This window comes from Xenopus laevis, chromosome 7L (genome assembly GCF_017654675.1).
Source record: "Xenopus laevis strain J_2021 chromosome 7L, Xenopus_laevis_v10.1, whole genome shotgun sequence".
NCBI lineage: Eukaryota > Metazoa > Chordata > Amphibia > Anura > Pipidae > Xenopus > Xenopus laevis.
Window position 1 is genome coordinate 4817855 of NC_054383.1, and position 20941 is coordinate 4838795.

Consider the following 20941-nt stretch of genomic DNA (forward strand, 5'->3'; position numbering starts at 1 on the left):
TCAAATTTCAAATTGAAAAAAACCTCAAAATTCGAATTAAGTTGAAGTTTTTTTTGGTTGAATAGGTCCGTTTTCTAATCTAATAGGTCTGTATTCGGCCAAATTCGAATCGCACAAATTGAAGTAATAGCACATTTGATCGAATTAGATTCAAAGTTTTTCCCAAAAAAACCTTTGATTTTTCAGAGCCCACCAATTGACTCCAAATAGGTTCTAGGAGGTCCCCCATAGGCTAAAACAGCAATTGGTCAAATTTTTAAAAAGACAGTACATGATAAATTTCTAATTTTTTTCAAATTCGAATTGAATTTGGACTATTCCCTACACAAAAAAATAGCTTGAAATTCGAATTTTTTTCATTTGAAAATTCATCTCGACCTTTGATAAATCTGCCCCTTAATGTGTAGCATTTCTCACCCAAAAGCTTTGGCAATCTCATTTTCTCTCGCAGATGCCACAGTCTCACACGTTGTCTACAGAATAAACAGGAGAATGAAGGGAGGAATGTGAAGGGTCCCTGTGTAAAAGCAGCAATCGCTGGAGAAGAGCCTCACATCAATAGGGGAGTGAGAATCCAGCACTTTACACTGGGCCCAGTAATAACAAGTGTTCATTGAGCAGCTGCCTCCCAAAGAATATCCCTGACTCTCAGTGTGTGGAACACTCATCAGCACAGCATCGGGGGCTCAGAAAGAGCCTGGTCTTCCAGCACACGGATAAACACTCCAGCAGCTGGGGCCCAATCAATAATCCATCAGTGTGTGGCACTGAAACAGCAATGGAGAGTGGCCCGAGTAATGGGATTCACACTCAGCTCATACAAACACACAAACACACACAGTCACAAACACACACACGGTCCATTATATTCACTAAAAACCCGCTTATCCATCAGCCTTCAGTTTGTCTCTCTCATGGTACAGGTATGGGACCCGTTACTCAGAATGCACAGGGACTTGGGGTATTCCGGATAATGGATCTTTCTGTAATTTGGATCTTCATACCTTAAAGGGATCCTGTCATCGGAAAACATGTTTTTTTCAAAACGCATCAATTAATAGTGTTACTCCAGCAGAATTCTGCACTGAAATCCATTTCTCAAAAGAGCAAACATATTTTTTTATATTCAATTTTGAAATCTGACATGGGGCTAGACATTTTGTCAATTTCCCAACTGTCCCCAGTCATGTGACTTGAGCCTGCACTTTAGGAGAGAAATGCTTTCTGGCAGGCTGCTGTTTTTCCTTCTCAATGTAACTGAATGTGTCTCAGTGGGACATGGGTTTTACTATTGAGTGTTGTTCTTAGATCCACCAGGCAGCTGTTATCTTGTGTTAGGGAGCTGCTATCTGGTTACCTTCCTATTGTTCTTTTGTTTGGCTGCTGGGGGGGGGGGAAAGGGAGGGGGTGATATCACTCCAACTTGCAGTACAGCAGTAAAGAGTGACTGAAGTTTATCAGAGCACAAGTCACATGACTTAGGGCAGCTGGGAAACTGACAATATGTCTAGCCCCATGTCAGATTTCAAAATTGAATATAAAAAAATCTGTTTGCTCTTTTGAGAAATGGATTTCAGTGCAGAATTCTGCTGGAGCAGCACTATTAACTGATGTGTTTTGAAAAAAAACATTTTTTCCCATGACAGTATCCCTTTAAGTCTACTAGAAAATCATGTAATAAACATTAAATAAACCCAATAGGCTGGTTTTGCCTCCAATAAGGATTAATTATATCTTAGTTGAGATCAAGTACAAGCGACTGTTTTATTATTACACAGAAAGGAAATCATTTTTAAAAATTTAGATTATTTGGATAAAATAGAGTCTATGGGAAGACGGCCTTTCTGTAATTCTGAGCTTTCCAGATAACAGATCTTATACCTGTACAAATGTTGGTTACAACTCACGTTACTCCCAGTAGTTTGGTATAAACCCTGGCCTAGAAGCACTCGTTAATCTGATTGGCTTGTTTACAAAGCGATTGATTTCGGGACGCACCAAATCCAGGATTTCGTTTGGGATGCAGCGTTTTTAAGGCTGTGGCACCACCACATGAACAAGGAAATTGGGGGGGGGGGGAGGTCTGCACAGTTCTTTAGAATCATTTGCATATGTAAATTAGGATTATGTTCCAAATTTGTCCAAATGTTACATGATTTGGCCAATCTCAAAATAGTGAATTTGGTGCATTCCTAATTGGTTGGTACATTGGCCACATGCAAATCTAATAGACTTTCACTGCTCAATCTTCCCATGATTCCCATTTAGGGTGTTTTGTCAAGTCCCTCAGACTTAGAGTGGGCATGTAGTTAGGGAAATTAGATTGCAAGCTCTGGTGGATCAGGTATCAATGTGGATGATTATTAAACAGATTCCATGGCAGACTCAGCTGTTTCGTGTGGTTTCTCCCAAATAAAATGTGGATGTTGGTGCGTAGAGGAATCATGGGAAAACGACAGGCGAATACTCCCCGTCCCCATTAATCCCAAGAACTGACGTCTCCCGGCAGCTCCTGCTCATGGGGCCCCGGGGCGGTCGGATCAGAAACTTTTATTCATTAGAGAGAAATAAAACACAAGATTTATCAGTGATAATACCAACCTGTTCTTTTTCAATGTGAAAAACAGAGCAAAGTTAGAGACTGCACGGTACAATTTGATTGGACGCCACTCTCTCTCTTCCATCCCAATCTAACAGTGTCTATGCCATTTAAAGGGGCAGCGTTCGGTTGTTAGCGGCTGGGTGGTTTATATAAGAGAGAGAGAAGCGCTATGTCATAGCTCTGTATATAAACGTTCCTCTAACATCAACCCGTAACCATAGTAACAAATCTATGTCTCTTAATTAAGCCTTTTGCTGCTTTACTAGGACCTGCACTTATGGAACGACCAACACAGGCCCTTGATCAGTATCATCTGCACAGATAATAACTGGGGAGACTCCATGCCTCCCGCCAGCAGATCTACAACTACAACTCCCAGCATGCCACTGACTACTGACGGCCCATGCTGGAAACTGCAGTTGAACAACCTCTAGAGGGCGACAGGTCGCCAATCCATTCTTCCTAAACTTCATGAAAAAACATCTGGAGGGGGCGGTGGAATTTGGTCCGTAAAGTTGAAGCCAAGCAAAGCGATTGCGACCACCCCCCTGACACTGCGTCGGTTAAATAAAAATAAAGAGGCCGCTCAGTGGGACTCGCTTAAAACTGAAGGGTGCAGATGCTGTGAGATTAGGAACGCGTCCTGGGTGGGTGTCGCTGAACGGGTGACAATGCCACAAACACCCACTTTTCCTGTTCCAATTGTTATGCGACGAAGCAGGAGGAGGAAAAGAAATTAAAAAATCAAGCAGCAGTTGCCCCTGGTCGACGTATGAGCTGGGGGTTCACAAAGCTTTCTGCCAAAGGAAGTGGGAGTGGCTAAAACTAATGGGAAAGAATTAAGGATACACCAAATCCACTATTTTGGATTCGGCTGAACCCCACAATCCTTCGCGAAAGATTCGGCCGAATACCAAACCCAAATCCTAATTTGCATATGCAAATTAGGGGTGGGAAGGGGAAAAAATTATTACTTCCTTGTTTTGTGACAAAAAGTCACGCGCTTTTCCTCCCCGCTCCTAATTTCCATATGCAAATTAGGATTCAGATTTGTTTTGGCCGGGCAGAAGGATTCGGCTGAAACCTAAACCTGCTGAAAAAAGCGGAATCCTGGATTCTGTGCATCCCTAGAAGGAATGGCATCAAACATGCAGAGAGAACTTGAGGGGGGAAGGATGGAAGGGTTCCCCTGCAAGGAGCAGGCCGTATAGAGATATATATATATTGCTTAGGGATGCACCGAATCCACTATTTTGGATTCAGCCGAACCCCTAAATCGTTTGCGAAAGATTTGGACGAATACCAAATCAAATCTGTATTTGCATATGAAAATTAGGGGTGTGAAGGGGAAAACATTTTTTACTTCCTTGTTTTGTGACAAAAAGTCACGAAATTTCCTTCCCCGTCCATAATTTGCATATACAAATTAGGATTCGGATTGGCAGAAGGATTTGGAAGGTCGAATCCTGGGCAAATCCTGAACTGAATCCTGGATTCAGTGCGTCCCTAATATTGCTTACAAATAGTCCTTCCTGTTTCAGATAATACAGGGTCCAATGCCCGGGGGGGGGGGTCCAATTCCCGGGGGGGAGGGGGGGATCAAAATGCTGATGATGATTTTTGCAGTCATTTCTATAATCCCGCCCCCTGTGTTTAGCAGCAACAGTTCAAGTTTCATTTTAAAACAAAAATACAAGAAGTCGCTCTCCTGTAATAAACGAGTTCACATGAGGCCGGAGTTTGGCAGGAGGAATGAGAAATCTGGATGAGGCAGAATATCGAGGGGCCCATCGCTCAGTCCAAGTCTGCTGAAGAGCCCACGGGAGGTGCCACAGTCCTGGAGATGAATGTTGGGCGAGTCTCACTATCTGTAGCTCTGGGTGCCAGCGCATGAGGAGGAGCCGTCTGCAAGAGAGGGGCACGGGGTTCAGGTATAGATCACGTATATATTATATAACTGCAATGCAACTGTCACTTACTGTATGTCAGTTCATCCCCTGCTCGCTTCCGTGACTGGTCCCCTCTAGAGAAAATATTAAAGAATTAGACTCCTGCACAAACACTGACTGAGCTCAATAACCATGTGACTCACTAACCACCCGTCTTATAGTTCAGCTGTAGAGTTGCCACCTCACCCCTTTAAAAACAGAACCCACAGTATCCACAGTCTGCATGGCGATTCATTTAGATGCATGGCTGCCCATAAATCAGTTCAGTCTGCAGCATGCATCTAAATGAATTGCTAATTAGCCATGCAGACTGTGGATTACATATTAGGGATGCACCGAATCCACTATTTGGGATTCGGCCGAATCCCCGAATCCTTGGTAAAAGATTCGGCCGAATACCGAACCAAATCCGAATACTAATTTGCATATAGCAAATTAGGGCCAGGAAAGGAAAAAGTGGAAAAAAAATCTTTTTATGATGAAAAGTCACATGATGTCCCTACCTGCCCCTAATTTACATATGCAAATTCAGATTCGGACGAGTCCTGCTGAAAAAGGCTGAATCCCGAACCGAATCCTGGATTCGGTGCATCCCTATTACATATGTGTTCTGTTTTTAAAGGGGTGAGGTGGCAACTCTAGTCAGCTGGCGGCACAAACCGAAACACCGACGCTGTAAATTTGCATGGATACACGGGCCCTTCAAGGATAAGTAAACCTTACAATAAGTGAATGTAAAACTGATGAGGGGTCTATTCTAATAAATGTTGTAATGTACATTCATTATTTATTTTCTTTTAATTCCAAGATATTAAGGGATACATGTACTGTTAATATGAATGAATTGTGTTACAACAGCGCCACCTGCTGGTCAGTTTCCCACCAGTCTGACCACCAAGTAGTCAAGGAAGTTGTCAGGAGAAAGAAAGAGGCTGATGTTCTTCTGCTTAGGAAAGATTTGAGAAAGGTTTCTAATTTAATTCCTAAGCAGAAGAACATCAGCCTCTTTCTTTCTCCTGACAACTTCCTTGACTACTTGCTGGTCAGACTGGTGGGAAACTGACCAGCAGGTGGCGCTGTTGTAACAAAATTCATTCATATTAACAGTACATGTATCCCTTAATATCTTGGAATACAAAGAAAATAAATAATGAATGTAAATTGCAAAATTCTTAAAATAGCCCCCTCATCAATTTTACATTCACTTGTTTTTAAGGTTTACTTATCCTTTCAGAAATTAGTAGGGCAACTCATTCTTGTTTCCCTGCAAATAAATCATATGGTGACCTGGCAGGGGGAGCTGAACTACATCATGCAACAAAATAGCAGCACTACAGCATCCAGTCCTCCATACAAAAGCACACACTGTATTGTGTTTTTACCCAGCCCCCCCCGGGCCAGTCGAGCCAATTATTTGTGTGTTGCACAAACTCCCAGACAGGTAATGGCTCTCGAGTGCTGGGAAGTTATAAGTGGAGCAATCGGATAATTCTGTGTAAGTGGAACAGGAAAATCATTTCAGCAGTGGCTCGTTGGCCTTTTGAGAGGTTTCTATCAGAGCGGAATTCATTTGCATCTCATCATGTGAAGAGCTGTTAGTAGCACAGGATGCAATCGCTCTGTATAATAGAGACACACACAATAACCCTCTCCATTCTCAACCGACCAACTGCATCACTGCCCACGGCATCCAGCACCAGTGTAACGGCTCCGCCACTTAAAGGGGTTGTTCACCTTTAAATTAACTGCTAGTATGACGTAGAGAGGGATATTCTGAGACATTTTGCAATTGGTTTTCATTTTTTATTATTTGTGGTTTTTGAGTTATTTAGCTTTTTATTCAGCAGCTCTCCAGTTTGTAATATCAGCCATCTGGTTGCTAGGGTTCATATTACCCTAGCAACCATGCACTGATTAGAATAAGAGACTGGAATATGAATAGGAGAGGCCTGAATAGAAAGATGAGGAATAAAAAGCAATAACAATACATTTGTAGCCTTACAGAGTATTTGTTGTTGTAGATGGGGTCAGTGACCCCCATTTGTAAGCTGGAAAGAGTCAGAAGAAGAAGGGAAATAATTAAAAAACTATAAACTTTCAAAGGGGACGTTCATTTTCCAACACTTGTTTCACTTCAGTTGGTTTCAGACAGTTCCCCAGAAATAATGACTTTTTCCAATGACTTTCTATGTGTCACCGTTTTTCTAATATTGAATTGTAAGGTGACATTTTTCACCTTCTAACGCAGCTCTGGGAGGGGGGGTCGCCGACCCTGTAAACTGTTCCAAATTGATACATTTAGTTGATACATTTCTTTTCTTTGTCCCTGCTGAGCAGAATCCCTGGGTTTCATTACAGGCAGCTGTTAGACTTGATACAATAGTTACTAATACTCCAGAGATGCTGCTCAGAAATGGATCAACTCAATGTTGTCAAATTGTAACAGTTCAGAGTCTGAATCACTGAGTTGCCAACACCAGAGACAGGAATATTCAACTTTACACTTAGATTTTGAAAGAAACGGTAAAAAATAAAAAATGGAAAGTAATTGAAAAAACTCGTTATTTCTGGGGAACAATCTGCAAACAACTGAACTGAAAAAAATAAAGTCTTTTGGAAGGTGAACTTCCCCTTTAATTCTCAAGAGCCCAAGTACCTGGTGAAGCCGTTCTGCGCCAGCTCCTGCTGTAACTTCTGGTCCTGAGCAGCGTAGTCTTGTAGTTCTGCTTCCACCGCAGGGGGCAGAATGTTGGGGATAAACTTTGAAAAGAGCGTCGGCGCCAGCTGGACCCATTCTGTATAAAGGAACCAAACGGGGAGGGGACAGAACCAGAACAAAATTACAGTAGGAGAAATAAACACAGAAAAGCACTTTATAGAGACCTGTGGTATCACGTCAGCAACTGTCACCCAACATCTCTGTGACCTCTGCATTAATCCAGGGAGAGGAGCAATTCTGTATTGTAAGGGATAATGTACCCCCTACTGTAAATGATAAGGATATTAGAAGTCACTGAGGGGTTGTTCTGTGACCATATAAAGGCACAAGGCTGCAGGCTGAGTTATACAGGGAACTCTGAGTATCACTCATGTATTATAAGGGATAATGTACCCCCTACTGTAAATGATAAGGATATTAGAAGTCACTGAGGGGTTGTTCTGTGACCATATAAAGGCACAAGGCTGCAGGCTGAGTTATACAGGGAACTCTGAGTATCACTCATGTATTATAAGGGATAATGTACCCCCTACTGTAAATGATAAGGATATTAGAAGTCCCTGAGGGGTTGTTCTGTGACCATATAAAGGCACAAGGCTGCAGGCTGAGTTATACAGGGAACTCTGAGTATCACTCGTGTATTATAAGGGATAATGTACCCCCTACTGTAAATGATAAGGATATTAGAAGTCACTGAGGGGTTGTTCTGTGACCATATAAAGACACAAGGCTGCAGGCTGAGTTATACAGGGAACTCTGGGTATCACTCATGTATTATAAGGGATAATGTACCCCCTACTGTAAATGATAAGGATATTAGAAGTCACTGAGGGGTTGTTCTGTGACCATATAAAGGCACAAGGCTGCAGGCTGAGTTATACAGGGAACTCTGAGTATCACTCATGTATTATAAGTGATAATGTACCCCCTACTGTAAATTATAAGGATATTAGAAATCACTGAGGGGTTGTTCTGTGACCATATAAAGGCACAAGGCTGCAGGCTGAGTTATACAGGGAACTCTGAGTATCACTCATGTATTATAAGGGATAATGTACCCCCTACTGTAAATGATAAGGATATTAGAAGTCACTGAGGGGTTGTTCTGTGACCATATAAAGGCACAAGGCTGCAGGCTGAGTTATACAGGGAACTCTGAGTATCACTCATGTATTATAAGGGATAATGTACCCCCTACTGTAAATGATAAGGATATTAGAAGTCCCTGAGGGGTTGTTCTGTGACCATATAAAGGCACAAGGCTGCAGGCTGAGTTATACAGGGAACTCTGAGTATCACTCGTGTATTATAAGGGATAATGTACCCCCTACTGTAAATGATAAGGATATTATAAGTCACTGAGGGGTTGTTCTGTGACCATATAAAGACACAAGGCTGCAGGCTGAGTTATACAGGGAACTCTGGGTATCACTCATGTATTATAAGGGATAATGTACCCCCTACTGTAAATGATAAGGATATTAGAAGTCACTGAGGGGTTGTTCTGTGACCATATAAAGGCACAAGGCTGCAGGCTGAGTTATACAGGGAACTCTGAGTATCACTCATGTATTATAAGTGATAATGTACCCCCTACTGTAAATTATAAGGATATTAGAAATCACTGAGGGGTTGTTCTGTGACCATATAAAGGCACAAGGCTGCAGGCTGAGTTATACAGGGAACTCTGAGTATCACTCATGTATTATAAGGGATAATGTACCCCCTACTGTAAATGATAAGGATATTAGAAGTCACTGAGGGGTTGTTCTGTGACCATATAAAGGCACAAGGCTGCAGGCTGAGTTATACAGGGAACTCTGAGTATCACTCATGTATTATAAGTGATAATGTACCCCCTACTGTAAATTATAAGGATATTAGAAATCACTGAGGGGTTGTTCTGTGACCATATAAAGGCACAAGGCTGCAGGCTGAGTTATACAGGGAACTCTATCACTCGTGTATTATAAGGGATAATGTACCCCCTACTGTAAATGATAAGGATATTAGAAGTCACTGAGGGGTTGTTCTGTGACCATATAAAGGCACAAGGCTGCAGGCTGAGTTATACAGGGAACTCTGGGTATCACTCATGTATTATAAGGGATAATGTACCCCCTACTGTAAATGATAAGATATTAGAAGTCACTGAGGGGTTGTTCTGTGACCATATAAAGGCACAAGGCTGCAGGCTGAGTTATACAGGGAACTCTGAGTATCACTCATGTATTATAAGCGATAATGTACCCCCTACTGTAATTGATAAGGATATTAGAAGTCACTGAAGGGTTGTTCTGTGAAAATTTGAATTTTCTAATTTTTTTTGGCCAAAACTGTCAAATTTGAGAATTAGCCAAACTCGATTTGAGTTTGGATTCGAATACTCTGGCCCTTTAAGAACTTGAATTTGACTATTCACCACCTAAAACCTGCCGAATTTCTGTATAAGTCAATGGGAGAGGGCCAGGGATCAATTTGGTGGTTTGCAGCCTTCCTGACATTTTTTTTTTAAATTCAAATCGAGTTTTTATCATTTGAAACAAATTTGATTACAATTTTCGGGTCGTTTCAATTCGTCCGAGTTGAAAAAATTTGATTTTATTAATAAATTTCGATTGGTCAAATTTTTGGGAGTTTTAAAAAAAAACAAAAAAAAAACACTCATATGAATTCGACCTTTGATAAATGTGCTTCCCCATGTATTTCCTTTACAGATGAATGTGCCGTTATCTCTGATCCTTTTTTCATGAAAAAGCAAAGAATAAAGAAAGTAGAACAAATGATCTTTCCAATCACACAGAGAGCCTGTAACCCAACGATGACTGAACCACATAACTGCTGCCTGATCTTATTCTGGGGAACTGAGTAGGTGGATTAGTTATGTCTATACACAGACTGGGCCCAGCACTGGAGCCTGGCCAAACATGGGGCCCCTGAACGGTGTCCTGCAAGGGACATTTAACTACACAGGCTCTATACACATAAACACATTGTCTTCCAGTACAAAATATATAGATATGAAAATATAGAGATGCACAAGGGCTTGCAGTCTACTTACCCGACCTCAGGGTGTACAGGCCTTTCACAATGCTTGCCATGGTAGACGGCGTGACTTGAAAAGGAGTCGATTGGGCTTCTAGTAATAAGGCTGCGGGGAGAGACAAGGAATTGGCACTGAGCGGATGGAGGTGACAGTCACATGGTGTGTGCCTCATGGGGATCAGTACACAGTGGAGAGAGAAAAGGGTCGTGGGGGACAATAATGAGCTTTTGGGGAGCCAGGGAAAATGGTGAGGTGCTCTGTTATAGAAAGATTTACTTCTCTGGAGAACAGGGCACAAGTACTGACTGCTGGAGACTGTGGGATCATCAGGGCTCAGAATATATGACAGTTGGACAGACATTGCTCATAGTAAAAGGAACAGTTGTAACTCGTGAGCATGTTTGGGAGAGACGTTCCTCAGGGGCCAGACCAGAAGACTGTGAGACACGTTCCTCAGGAGATGGAGCACGAGATTATGGAATACATGTTCCAGGGTGAGAGGCTGCAAAACCACATGCACAATAGGAAGGCTGCAGTGGTGTTGCACATGGGTGAAATACAGACAGCAGGGGTGCAGGGGTGCAGGGGTGCAGGTCAGAATCAGAGACATAACAGAGCGGAGAATACTCACGCATCAGGCTATAAATGTGCTTTTCTGCCACATGGTCGGTAAACAGCTGTATTAAGTCATCTTTTAGGTCTCTGTTTAGCTTGGTTTCTATGTAAAACTTGTTCTGGAGAATAAATGAGAAATAGAATATTTACCTGGAAAACTCCAGCGCACCGCATGCAACTCCCGGCCCCCGCAGCATGCAACTCCCGGCCCCCGCAGCATGCAACTCCCGGCCCCCGCAGCATGCAACTCCCGGCCCCCGCAGCATGCAACTCCCGGCCCCCGCAGCATGCAACTCCCGGCCCCCGCAGCATGCAACTCCCGGCCCCCGCAGCATGCAACTCCCGGCCCCCGCAGCAAGCAACTCCCGGCCCCCGCAGCAAGCAACTCCCGGCCCCCGCAGCAAGCAACTCCCGGCCCCCGCAGCAAGCAACTCCCGGCCCCCGCAGCAAGCGACTCCCGGCCCCCGCAGCAAGCGACTCCCGGCCCCCGCAGCAAGCAACTCCCGGCCCCCGCAGCACGCAACTCTCGGCGCCAGGCTTAGAGATTCTAACACTAATGAGAGGTCAATGTACTTACCATGTAGATGAAAAGAGGGACGATGCTGTGCAGCGCTCCCATGTACTGAGCCAGAGCCAGGTTAAACTTCTCAATATAATCAGCAGGAGAACTGGCCTGAAATGAAGGAGAGATGCAGTTATATACAGTATATTATACAGTATATTACTCGGAGGCAATTCCAGGTCACACCAGCAGGGGGAGCCAAGAGGAGTCAGAAGCGTCGCCACAACCTGCCCTAATATATTCATTACACCTGTGACTCTCCTGGTGGAAAGTCTTCATTATCCTTCATGTTGCAATTAAATGTATGAAAGCTTTTCTCATGAAATTGTAATTGTGAGTCGTAGGAGAAAAGTGTGTGTCTGGCATCTCTGCAATAATGTAAGCTTGGCTTTTATCTCATACGTCCTAAACTCCCAAACCAACGTACAACTCTGTGATATGAACTTAGGAACAGCCTCTAAGTCCCCTTAGTTACATCAGCATACAGATTCCCCTGTACTAAGCACAATTCAGCAGGAACAGTCCCCTAAGTTTGCTCATAGTCTGTACAGAGATATACCATAAAACTATGGCAGCATAGGTATTCCCTGTACTAAGCACAATTCAGCAGGAACAGTCCGTAAGTTTGCTCATAGTCTGTACAGAGAGATCCCATAAAACTATAGCAGCATAGGTATTCCCCTGTACTAAGCACAATTCAGCAGGAACAGTCCGTAAGTTTGTTCATAGTCTGTACAGAGAGATCCCATAAAACTATGGCAGCATAGGTATTTCCATGTACTAAGCACAATTCAGCAGGAACAGTCCCTAAATTTGCTCATAGTCTGTACAGAGAGATCCCATAAAACTATGGCAGCATAGGTATTCCCTGTACTAAGCACAATTCAGCAGGAACAGTCCCCTAAATTTGCTCATAGTCTGTACAGAGAGATCCCTTGTACTAAATACAAATATTCATAAACATTTGAGTGGCCCTTTAAAAATCTCACAAAAGGTATGTTTGCCTTTTTTAACATTCACCAACAAATAAGTCAACAGATTCCTATAACTGCAGGTGTCTGAATGTCATTTACAAGCTGATGCTGTCGGGACAAACCATCTCAGGTCCATGAATTCCACAAAAGCTACAAACAACAGTTCCCTGTAAGCCGACAGTCACTCGCTGACTTATTTCTGTATCTTTGATCTGACAGTTCGTTAGAGTGTTTCTCACCAATAATCCTTTAATCCACTGAGCAAGGCTCCCCTGCCTCTAATGGTTTGTGCCGTAATCCCAGTCTGTGTGTCTGCCGACGGATTAAGTGTTGGGTTTGAATGAAACAGTAGGATTAAAATTCACATTGTAATGAAAGAGCGACATCCAGTGGCCACATGAAGTCTCTGCGCGCCCATAGAGAAAGAGCCTGGGATATGAGTGTTTGCAGCACAGAGATAAGCAGCAAACTCCCATAATGCCTCTGTGGGCCAGACAAACACAAGCCATGCGCATCATAAGCACTTCCATAATGCTGCTATGACCAGACAAGGATCATACAAACTTGTTAGTGCCCATGTGACACTGGGAGAAGAAAGTGACAACTGTATCACCCGTTCATTACATGCACGCTCCTGCAGCTAAATCATATTGTAGCTACTGTGTATTGCCCACCAGCAGCCTGTGTATAACAGATAATGCAGCACCCGCCTCACCTGTAGCTCCTGGGAGACGCTCTCTAAGTGGCTGGTGATCTTATGTATCAAGTCACTGTACATCTGCTCCGAGTGTTGCTGGCACACACATTTATATACACAACTGAAAGAAAAACGAAGCGTTAAATGAGAACATATATATATATCACTGTCTTCTCATCATCTGGTACCTATCTGATCCCCATTGTAAGCAGCAGTCCTGTCCTGCTTTATGGCAGCTGAGATTCTAGCTATCTGTATAACAGAACATTCTGTCCCAGTGGCTGCACAGATCCTATCTGATCCCCATTGTAAGCAGCAGTCCTGTCCTGCTTTATGGCAGCTGAGATTCTAGCTATCTGTATAACAGAACATTCTGTCCCAGTGGCTGCACAGATCCTATCTGATCTCCATTGTAAGCAGCAGTCCTGTCCTGCTTTATGGCAGCTGAGATTCTAGCTATCTGTATAACAGAACATTCTGTCCCAGTGGCTGCACAGATCCTATCTGATCCCCATTGTAAGCAGCAGTCCTGTCCTGCTTTATGGCAGCTGAGATTCTAGCTATCTGTATAACAGAGCATTCTGTCCCAGTGGCTGCACAGATCCTATCTGATCCCCATTGTAAGCAACAGTCCTGCCCTGCTTTATGGCAGCTGAGATTCTAGCTATCTGTATAACAGAACATTCTGTCCCAGTGGCTGCACAGATCCTATCTGATCCCCATTGTAAGCAGCAGTCCTGTCCTGCTTTATGGCAGCTGAGATTCTAGCTATCTGTATAACAGAGCATTCTGTCCCAGTGGCTGCACAGATCCTATCTGATCCCCATTGTAAGCAACAGTCCTGCCCTGCTTTATGGCAGCTGAGATTCTAGCTATCTGTATAACAGAACATTCTGTCCCAGTGGCTGCACAGATCCTATCTGATCCCCACTGTAAGCAGCAGTCCTGTTCTGCTTTATGGCAGCTGAGATTCTAGCTATCTGTATAACAGAGCATTCTGTCCCAGTGGCTGCACAGATCCTATCTGATCCCCATTGTAAGCAGCAGTCCTGTCCTGCTTTATGGCAGCTGAGATTCTAGCTATCTGTATAACAGAACATTCTGTCCCAGTGGCTGCACAGAAAAAAAAATCTCATGTAGCCTTTAATTAAATATTCACCTTTGAGTACATTGGGGACATTATTGCCCCCCCAAACCCTATGCAGTGTCCCCGTCCCAATCTTCACTTCTGAGAGACCCCTCCCCCATAACTGTTCTAGTCTTTTGTTGCCCTCGTCCAACTTTTTGAAAACATGTTGCCGGCATCGATTTGAAAGTGAGAAGATATTTCACAAAACATTCACATTTCTTACTTTTCAAGTAAGACGTGGCGTCTTTGTACTATTTGCAGTGAAACGCGGGGTTAAACTCTTATTTACTTTACAGTGTCTCAATATAACAGGGTTGAACTTTTATAAAAAATTGGGGTATAAAAAACCCAACATTAACTGAAGATGATTATTTGTATCAGTCGTTTGTAGAGAGTGAGTCCAAGCAAAGAGACTGCTGGTCGGGTTGGGTCAGTAGCAGAAGAGACAGCAGAAGGAGAGAAGAGACAGTAAAGAGACAGTCAGAGGTACCTGTAGATTTGCTCGTAGGATATAGGGATATAGTCGCCGGGACTCTGGGTCAGTAGCTGCTCTATGGCGCTGTCTAGTTTGGGCCAGTAAGTTGTCCTGTAATCCTCCAACGTAATCACATTCATCACTGGAACAGACAAGCAACACAACATTAACCACAGACTGGGCCATGACACAAACACATCTACTTGCCATTTGCCAGTTTGGCCACCCACATTGGGATAAATTGGACCGGGGGCTACAGATCTGATCATAATGAATCTATGAGACCCATCAGGACCTGCACTGGCTGATCCACAGGGATTGTCTAACATGTTACATATGTGTCTCTGCTTATCCTGTATATGTCTACCTGGAGTAGCTCTCAGTCTTCTCTCAGCCTTCTCTCAGCTGTCTCTCCCTTTTCTCAGCTGTCACTTTGATTCTTAGTATCTGGGTCAATCTCAACTCTCTTAGCTGTCTCTCTCTATTCTCTATGCCAAACTACCCCCCCCCCTTACCTGTCTCTTGGATTCTCTGTGTCTGGCTCAATCTCATCTCATTTCGCTCTTTCCCTTTTTGCCGCTCTACTCTCTATGCCTGGGTCTCTCTGTCTATTCTCTCTGCCTGGGTCTCTATCTCTATGCCTGAGTCTCTCTTTCTCCCTCTTCTATAACCCAGGTCTCTCTCTCTCTCCTCTACGCCTGGGTCTCTCTGTTTCTTCTCTACCCCTGGGTCTCTCTGTTTCTTCTAAACCCCTGGGTCTCTCTGTTTCTTCTAAACCCCTGGGTCTCTCTGTTTCTTCTCTACCCCTGGGTCTCTCTCTCTCTCTTTTAAACGACTGGGTCTCTCTCTCTCTCTCTTCTCTACCCCTGGATCTCTCTCTCTCTTCTCTACCCCTGGATCTCTCTCTCTCTCTTCTCTACCCCTGGATCTCTCTCTCTCTTCTCTACCCCTGGGTCTCTCTCTTTTAAACCCCTGGGTCTCTCTCTCTTCTCTACCCCTGGATCTCTCTCTCTCTCTTCTCTACCCCTGGATCTCTCTCTCTCTTCTCTACCCCTGGGTCTCTCTCTTTTAAACCCCTGGGTGTCTCTCTCTTCTCTGCCCCTGGGTGTCTCTCTCTTCTCTGCCCCTGGGTGTCTCTCTCTTCTCTGCCCCTGGGTGTCTCTGTGTCAGACTCGGGGGTGTCAGTGATAACAGAGCCGGGGGAAGAGCATGTGGGAGGCGGGGGTGCTGGTCGGTCGCTACTCACGGAACTTGGAGGTGCTGTTACCGGTCAGACCGAGAAGAGCTTTCCCGGGGCCGCTGTCACAGCGCTTGGTGCAGGTTCCGTACCCGGAGGAAGCGGCCGGGAGATTGGGCAGCTCGGGCCAGTGGTTGTGGTTGGGATCCTGCTCCATGTTCTCCTCATCTTCCTCCTCCATCGCCGCTTCGCCCTCTCACCGCTCCCGAAACCCAAACATCCCGAGCTTGTCAGTCCCGGGGTCCGGCAGCCACACCGGAAACTGCGCGGGGCATGACGGGAAAACCTGGGCGCTGCTGGGAAATGTAGTTTAATGGCCGGCGGAAGTTCTCTCTGACTGACATGGCGCCCGCTGGCCTTTCACTCACTGCCTCTCTGTCCTCCTGCGTCTCTATGACTTTACTCACAGTCTCAATTAAGGTCTAATTGTGACCAATAAACACTCCAATACAATTGTACCGTCTGTCTGTGTCTCACACTTGGGCTTCACTACAGGTGACACGTGACTGACACTGACGAGAAAGAGTTTCACTTGTTTTATTAAAGGAGACATTTTGTGTAAAAAATAACAACGTACCAGTACATTATACTTATTCAGATATAGAAGAATTGTGCTAAAAAGAGTTTCAGACTGGTTTATTGAATATTTCTGCAAAAACCATAATAATCCCTCCCTTCTCTTCCACTTGCTGCTCCCTGACTGCACTCAGCTCACTGCACTGTAGGACAGGAACCAATCAGCAGCTAGCAGGACCTGATAGGGAACTGAAGCCTGTCTGTGCTTGTGTGACTGCAGGGCTGTGATTGGCTGTCCCCCTCCTACTGTGCTTCTGGCAGGGACCGTTAGGACACGCCCACCCCTCATTTGAAACACAAACAAGGACCAGAGAACATCTATAGGGAGCTCTAATAAAGGGGTTATTTTTAAAGATAATATTAATTTTTAGCTCCATCTAAAAGCAACATCATATATAACTTATAATTGCCTACAAAATTAGTGTTTTTCCATTTTTTTCTACATGTCTCCTTTAAGGAAGTGCTTCAATTATTCGGAGGGGTAAGTTAGTGCCATAAGTCTATCTGTACATATTCTACATCGTTCCCTGAGTAGTGTTGCCACCTGGCCGCTATTTTACTGGCCTGGCCTGTAAAAATGTTGCTTGATGCCAATGTTATTTATAGGGACAAACCATAAAAATATAGGAAGGCCGGTATTTTTTTTTCCAGAAAACGTGGCAACTCTATCCCTGAGAGGAAAGGCCCGGCCAGCACTGCCATGTTTACTGTCACTCAGACATCAGCCCAATTACCCATCACTTACCCATCCCTTACTCATCACTTACTCATCACTTACCCATCACTTGGTCTCTGATCTATAGTCAGCTTTCCCTCTACCTTATAGCATTTGGTTTTTCTGCATTGATTAATTACATTACCTCTCCACAATGTTGGCTTCGGGACTGAGCGTGGATGTGCTTCTCTTTATTGTGTTTAATGGCCATAGTATCAAGCAGGGCTGTAACTACAGAGGAAGCAGAGCCTGCGGTTGAGGTGGGGCCCAGTAAAATCCTAATTAAAGGGGTTGTTCACCTTTAAATAGGGATGCACCGAATCCAGGATTTGGTTCAGGATTCGGCCGAACTGAATCTGAATCCAAATTTGCATATGCAAATTAGGGGCAGGGAGGGAAATCTAGTGATTTTTTGTCACAAAACAAGGAAGTAAAAAATGTTTCCCCTTCCCACCCTTAATTTGCATATGCAAATTAGGATTCAGTTCGGTATTCGGCCGAATCTTTCATGAAGGATTCGGGGGTTCGGCCGAATCCAAAATAGTGGATTCGGTGCATCCCTACCTTTAAATTAACTGTTAGTATGATATAGAGAGGGATATTCTGAGACAATTTGTAACTGGTTTTCATTTTTTATTATTTATGGTTTTTGAGTTATTCAGCTTTTTATTCAGCAGCTCTCCGGTTTGCAGTTGCACCACTCTGGTTGCTAGGGTCCAAATTCCCCTAGCAACCATGCACTGATTTGAATAAGAGACTAGAATATGAATAGGAGAGGCCTGAATAGAAAGATGAGGAGTAAAATGTAGCAATAACAATAAATGTGTAGCCTTACAGAGCATTTGTTTTTTAGATGGGGTCAGCGACCCCCATTTAAAAGGTGAAAAGAGTCAGATAGATTAAGTAAATTTACCTATTTTTTGACCCTGAATTCATGGGCCTTCCTGGGGTGCTTGCCGCCCTGAGACAGCCTTTAGATCCCGCCGCCCCCCCATGCCAGGTGCTTCTCTTTCCGAGCATCAGAACAAGTGTAGAAAGCGCAAGGGTGGCTCTTAAAGTTCCCAGATATATATTTACATCTAATGGGGCCTGCGGCTTCCACTGGAACTGATAACTAGTCATAAAGCGGGAGGATTTCATATGTGGTCGATATTAAAGGGAAGAGATTCATTATAATAAGAGACAATCCACCATGCAGGGCTGATCTGTCAACAGCACAGAGGGGTCCCAACTCATGCCTTTAAAGGGGTGCTTCACCTTTAAGTTAACTTTTAGTATGTTATAAAATGGCTAATGCTAAGCAACTATTCAATTGGTCTTCATTATTTATTTGTTTACAGTTTTTGAATCATTTGCCTCCTTCTGATTCTTTTCGGCTTTCAAACGGGGGTCACTGACCCCATCTGAAAAACAAATGCTCTTTAAAGCCGGCCATACACAGGCAGATTAAAGCTGCCGATATCGGTCCTTTAAACAAATTCATCAGGCCAAAAATCGTCCAGATATTGATCGGACAGGTGTGATTTTGTTTTTGGTGATCTCGGAGCACATCGACTAGTTGATGTCCTTGTCCCGTCGGCACCCATTTCCTTCCTTGTAATCAGATTGTTTGGCCGTTCGAATTAACCCAATATCGCCCTGCCTGTGGTGGACATACCATCACCAAATGAGCGGATCTTGACGTGTATGATCACCTTAAGGCTATTCAGGCCTCTCCTATTCAAATCAGTGCATGGTTGCTAGGGAATTTGGATCCTAGCAACCAGATGGCTCAAATTGCAAACTGGAGAGCTGCTGAATAAAAATCTAAATAAGTCAAAAACCACAAATAATAAAAAAATAAAACCAGTTGCAAATTGTCTCAGAATATCCCTCTCTACATCAGTGATCCCCAACCAGTAGCTCACGAGTAACATGTTGCTCCCCAAACCCTTGGATGTTGCTCCCAGTGGCCTCAAAGCAGCTGATTATTTTTGAATTCCAGGCTTGGAGGCAAGTTATGGTTGTATAAAAACAGGTGCAATGTCAAATAGATCCTCTTTTATGCTGCCAGTCCATAGAGGGGCGACCAAACAGCCAATCACAGCACCATGGACTTTTTCATGCTTGTGTTTCTCTCCAACTCTTTTTAAATTTAAATGTGGCTCACAAGTAAAAATGGTTGGGGACCCCCTGCTCTACATCACACTAACAGTAACTCAAAGGTGAACAACCCCTTGACAAAGCTTTACAACACTAGATTGGGTACGTTTCATTCACAGCCCTAATTAAAGGGGCAAGTTACCACCATGCTGCAGAGAAACCAGACCAAGGGGCCACATATTAGAAGGAATATGGTAATTGGCACTTGATAAATTTAGTCCACCAGGGAAGTGGTGGGAGGAGTTACACCAGAACAATTCCAACATGGATGGCGGTCTCTGCTTTGACTCATGGAGCGACTACTTGGGGCTCTCCAGTCTGATCAGCAGGGGGCTGCAGCCTCAGAGAGAAGGCGAAAGGCCAAGATGGGACGTTTTATCTCCGGCCTCCGCGGAACCGTTACCCAGTAATGAGTCTGTGGGACACAAAGGCTGCGGGTTCTGCAGGAGCAACAGGGAGGCGCTGTCTCTATACACGTCTCACCGTCTGAGGGCGCTGGATGGCCGGGTGCTGTGTCCAGTACTAAGAGGCTACACTTGCCCTTTGTGTGGGGCTAATGGCGACTGGGCCCACACCATGCGGTACTGCCCCCTCCGTCGGCTCCTCAGAGATCCCCAGAGTAACAGTAATAACCCAAAGCTGAGACACTGAACTGGAAGGAACCCTGGGATTCTGCACCACTAATGGGCTCCTCGGGGGACGGCCTTTGCACATCACATGACTGCACCTTTTCTAATGTTGCTGCTTTATTTGCACTGTTCCTATTGACACTTTAACTAAAAGACTAATCATTGAGTGATCACCGACCCGTGCACAGACACTGATGTCTCACTCGGCACCCACGTTGCACCTCATTGTTCCACTTGTTTCTGTCCCCGGGGCCAAGCGGTGCCCATCCCCATGTACCGGACATTCCAGCTCTCCAGAGACGCTCCAGCCTGGGGCCCGCCCGCCCTCCTCTAATTATTTTATTTACTGTTTTAACAGCATTAATTTGTATTTTTTATTAAATTGAAAAAATTTCCGGATATTTGTGTGTGTGCCGTTATTATATATGACTTGTCTTTTAGTTCAGGATATTTCCAGTTCCCTATTCAGCTTGTCACACACTCAACTGCCTGGTTGCTGGGGTAAGTTGGACCCTAGCAACCAGATATTTCTCATCAGGGGAAGTATTCGCAAAACTAACTTTTAAGCCTGTACCATTACAGGGTAGCCCTATAACTGGGTCGTTTATAGGGATGGTTCAGTTTTAGTATGTTCTAGAATATCCAATTCTAAGCAACTTTTTCAATTGGTCTTTATTATTCATAGTTCTTGTGAATTATTTACATTCGTCTAACTCTTTCCAGCTTTCAAATGGAGGTCACTGACCCCATATATGACTGGCTGCTTTCTACACCAGTGGGGCTCACACCGCAGGGCTTCATTGAATCCAGTTGTCGGCAGCCACACTGATTGCAGGGAAACACTGAGAATAAGTATTTACTGGTTGATTCATCA

General features: G+C 44.1%; 2 protein-coding genes across 2 annotated transcripts; one reads left to right on the forward strand and one right to left on the reverse strand.

Moving 5' to 3' along the window:
- Window positions 1-2534: 2534 nt before the first annotated feature.
- Window positions 2535-16264, reverse strand: cacul1.L (CDK2-associated, cullin domain 1 L homeolog). The gene is given in 9 exon segments (NM_001097088.1): window positions 2535-4507; window positions 4582-4625; window positions 7208-7346; window positions 10332-10421; window positions 10948-11050; window positions 11509-11604; window positions 13183-13285; window positions 14784-14910; window positions 16015-16264. Coding segments are annotated over 9 exon segments (915 nt in total). The 5' UTR covers window positions 16187-16264; the 3' UTR covers window positions 2535-4466.
- Window positions 16265-19687: 3423 nt separating this feature from the next.
- Window positions 19688-20466, forward strand: nanos1.L (nanos homolog 1 L homeolog). Its single transcript, NM_001088034.1, is given in 1 exon segment — window positions 19688-20466. A coding segment is annotated over 1 exon segment (387 nt). The 5' UTR covers window positions 19688-19702; the 3' UTR covers window positions 20090-20466.
- The last annotated feature ends 475 nt before the right edge of the window (window positions 20467-20941 follow it).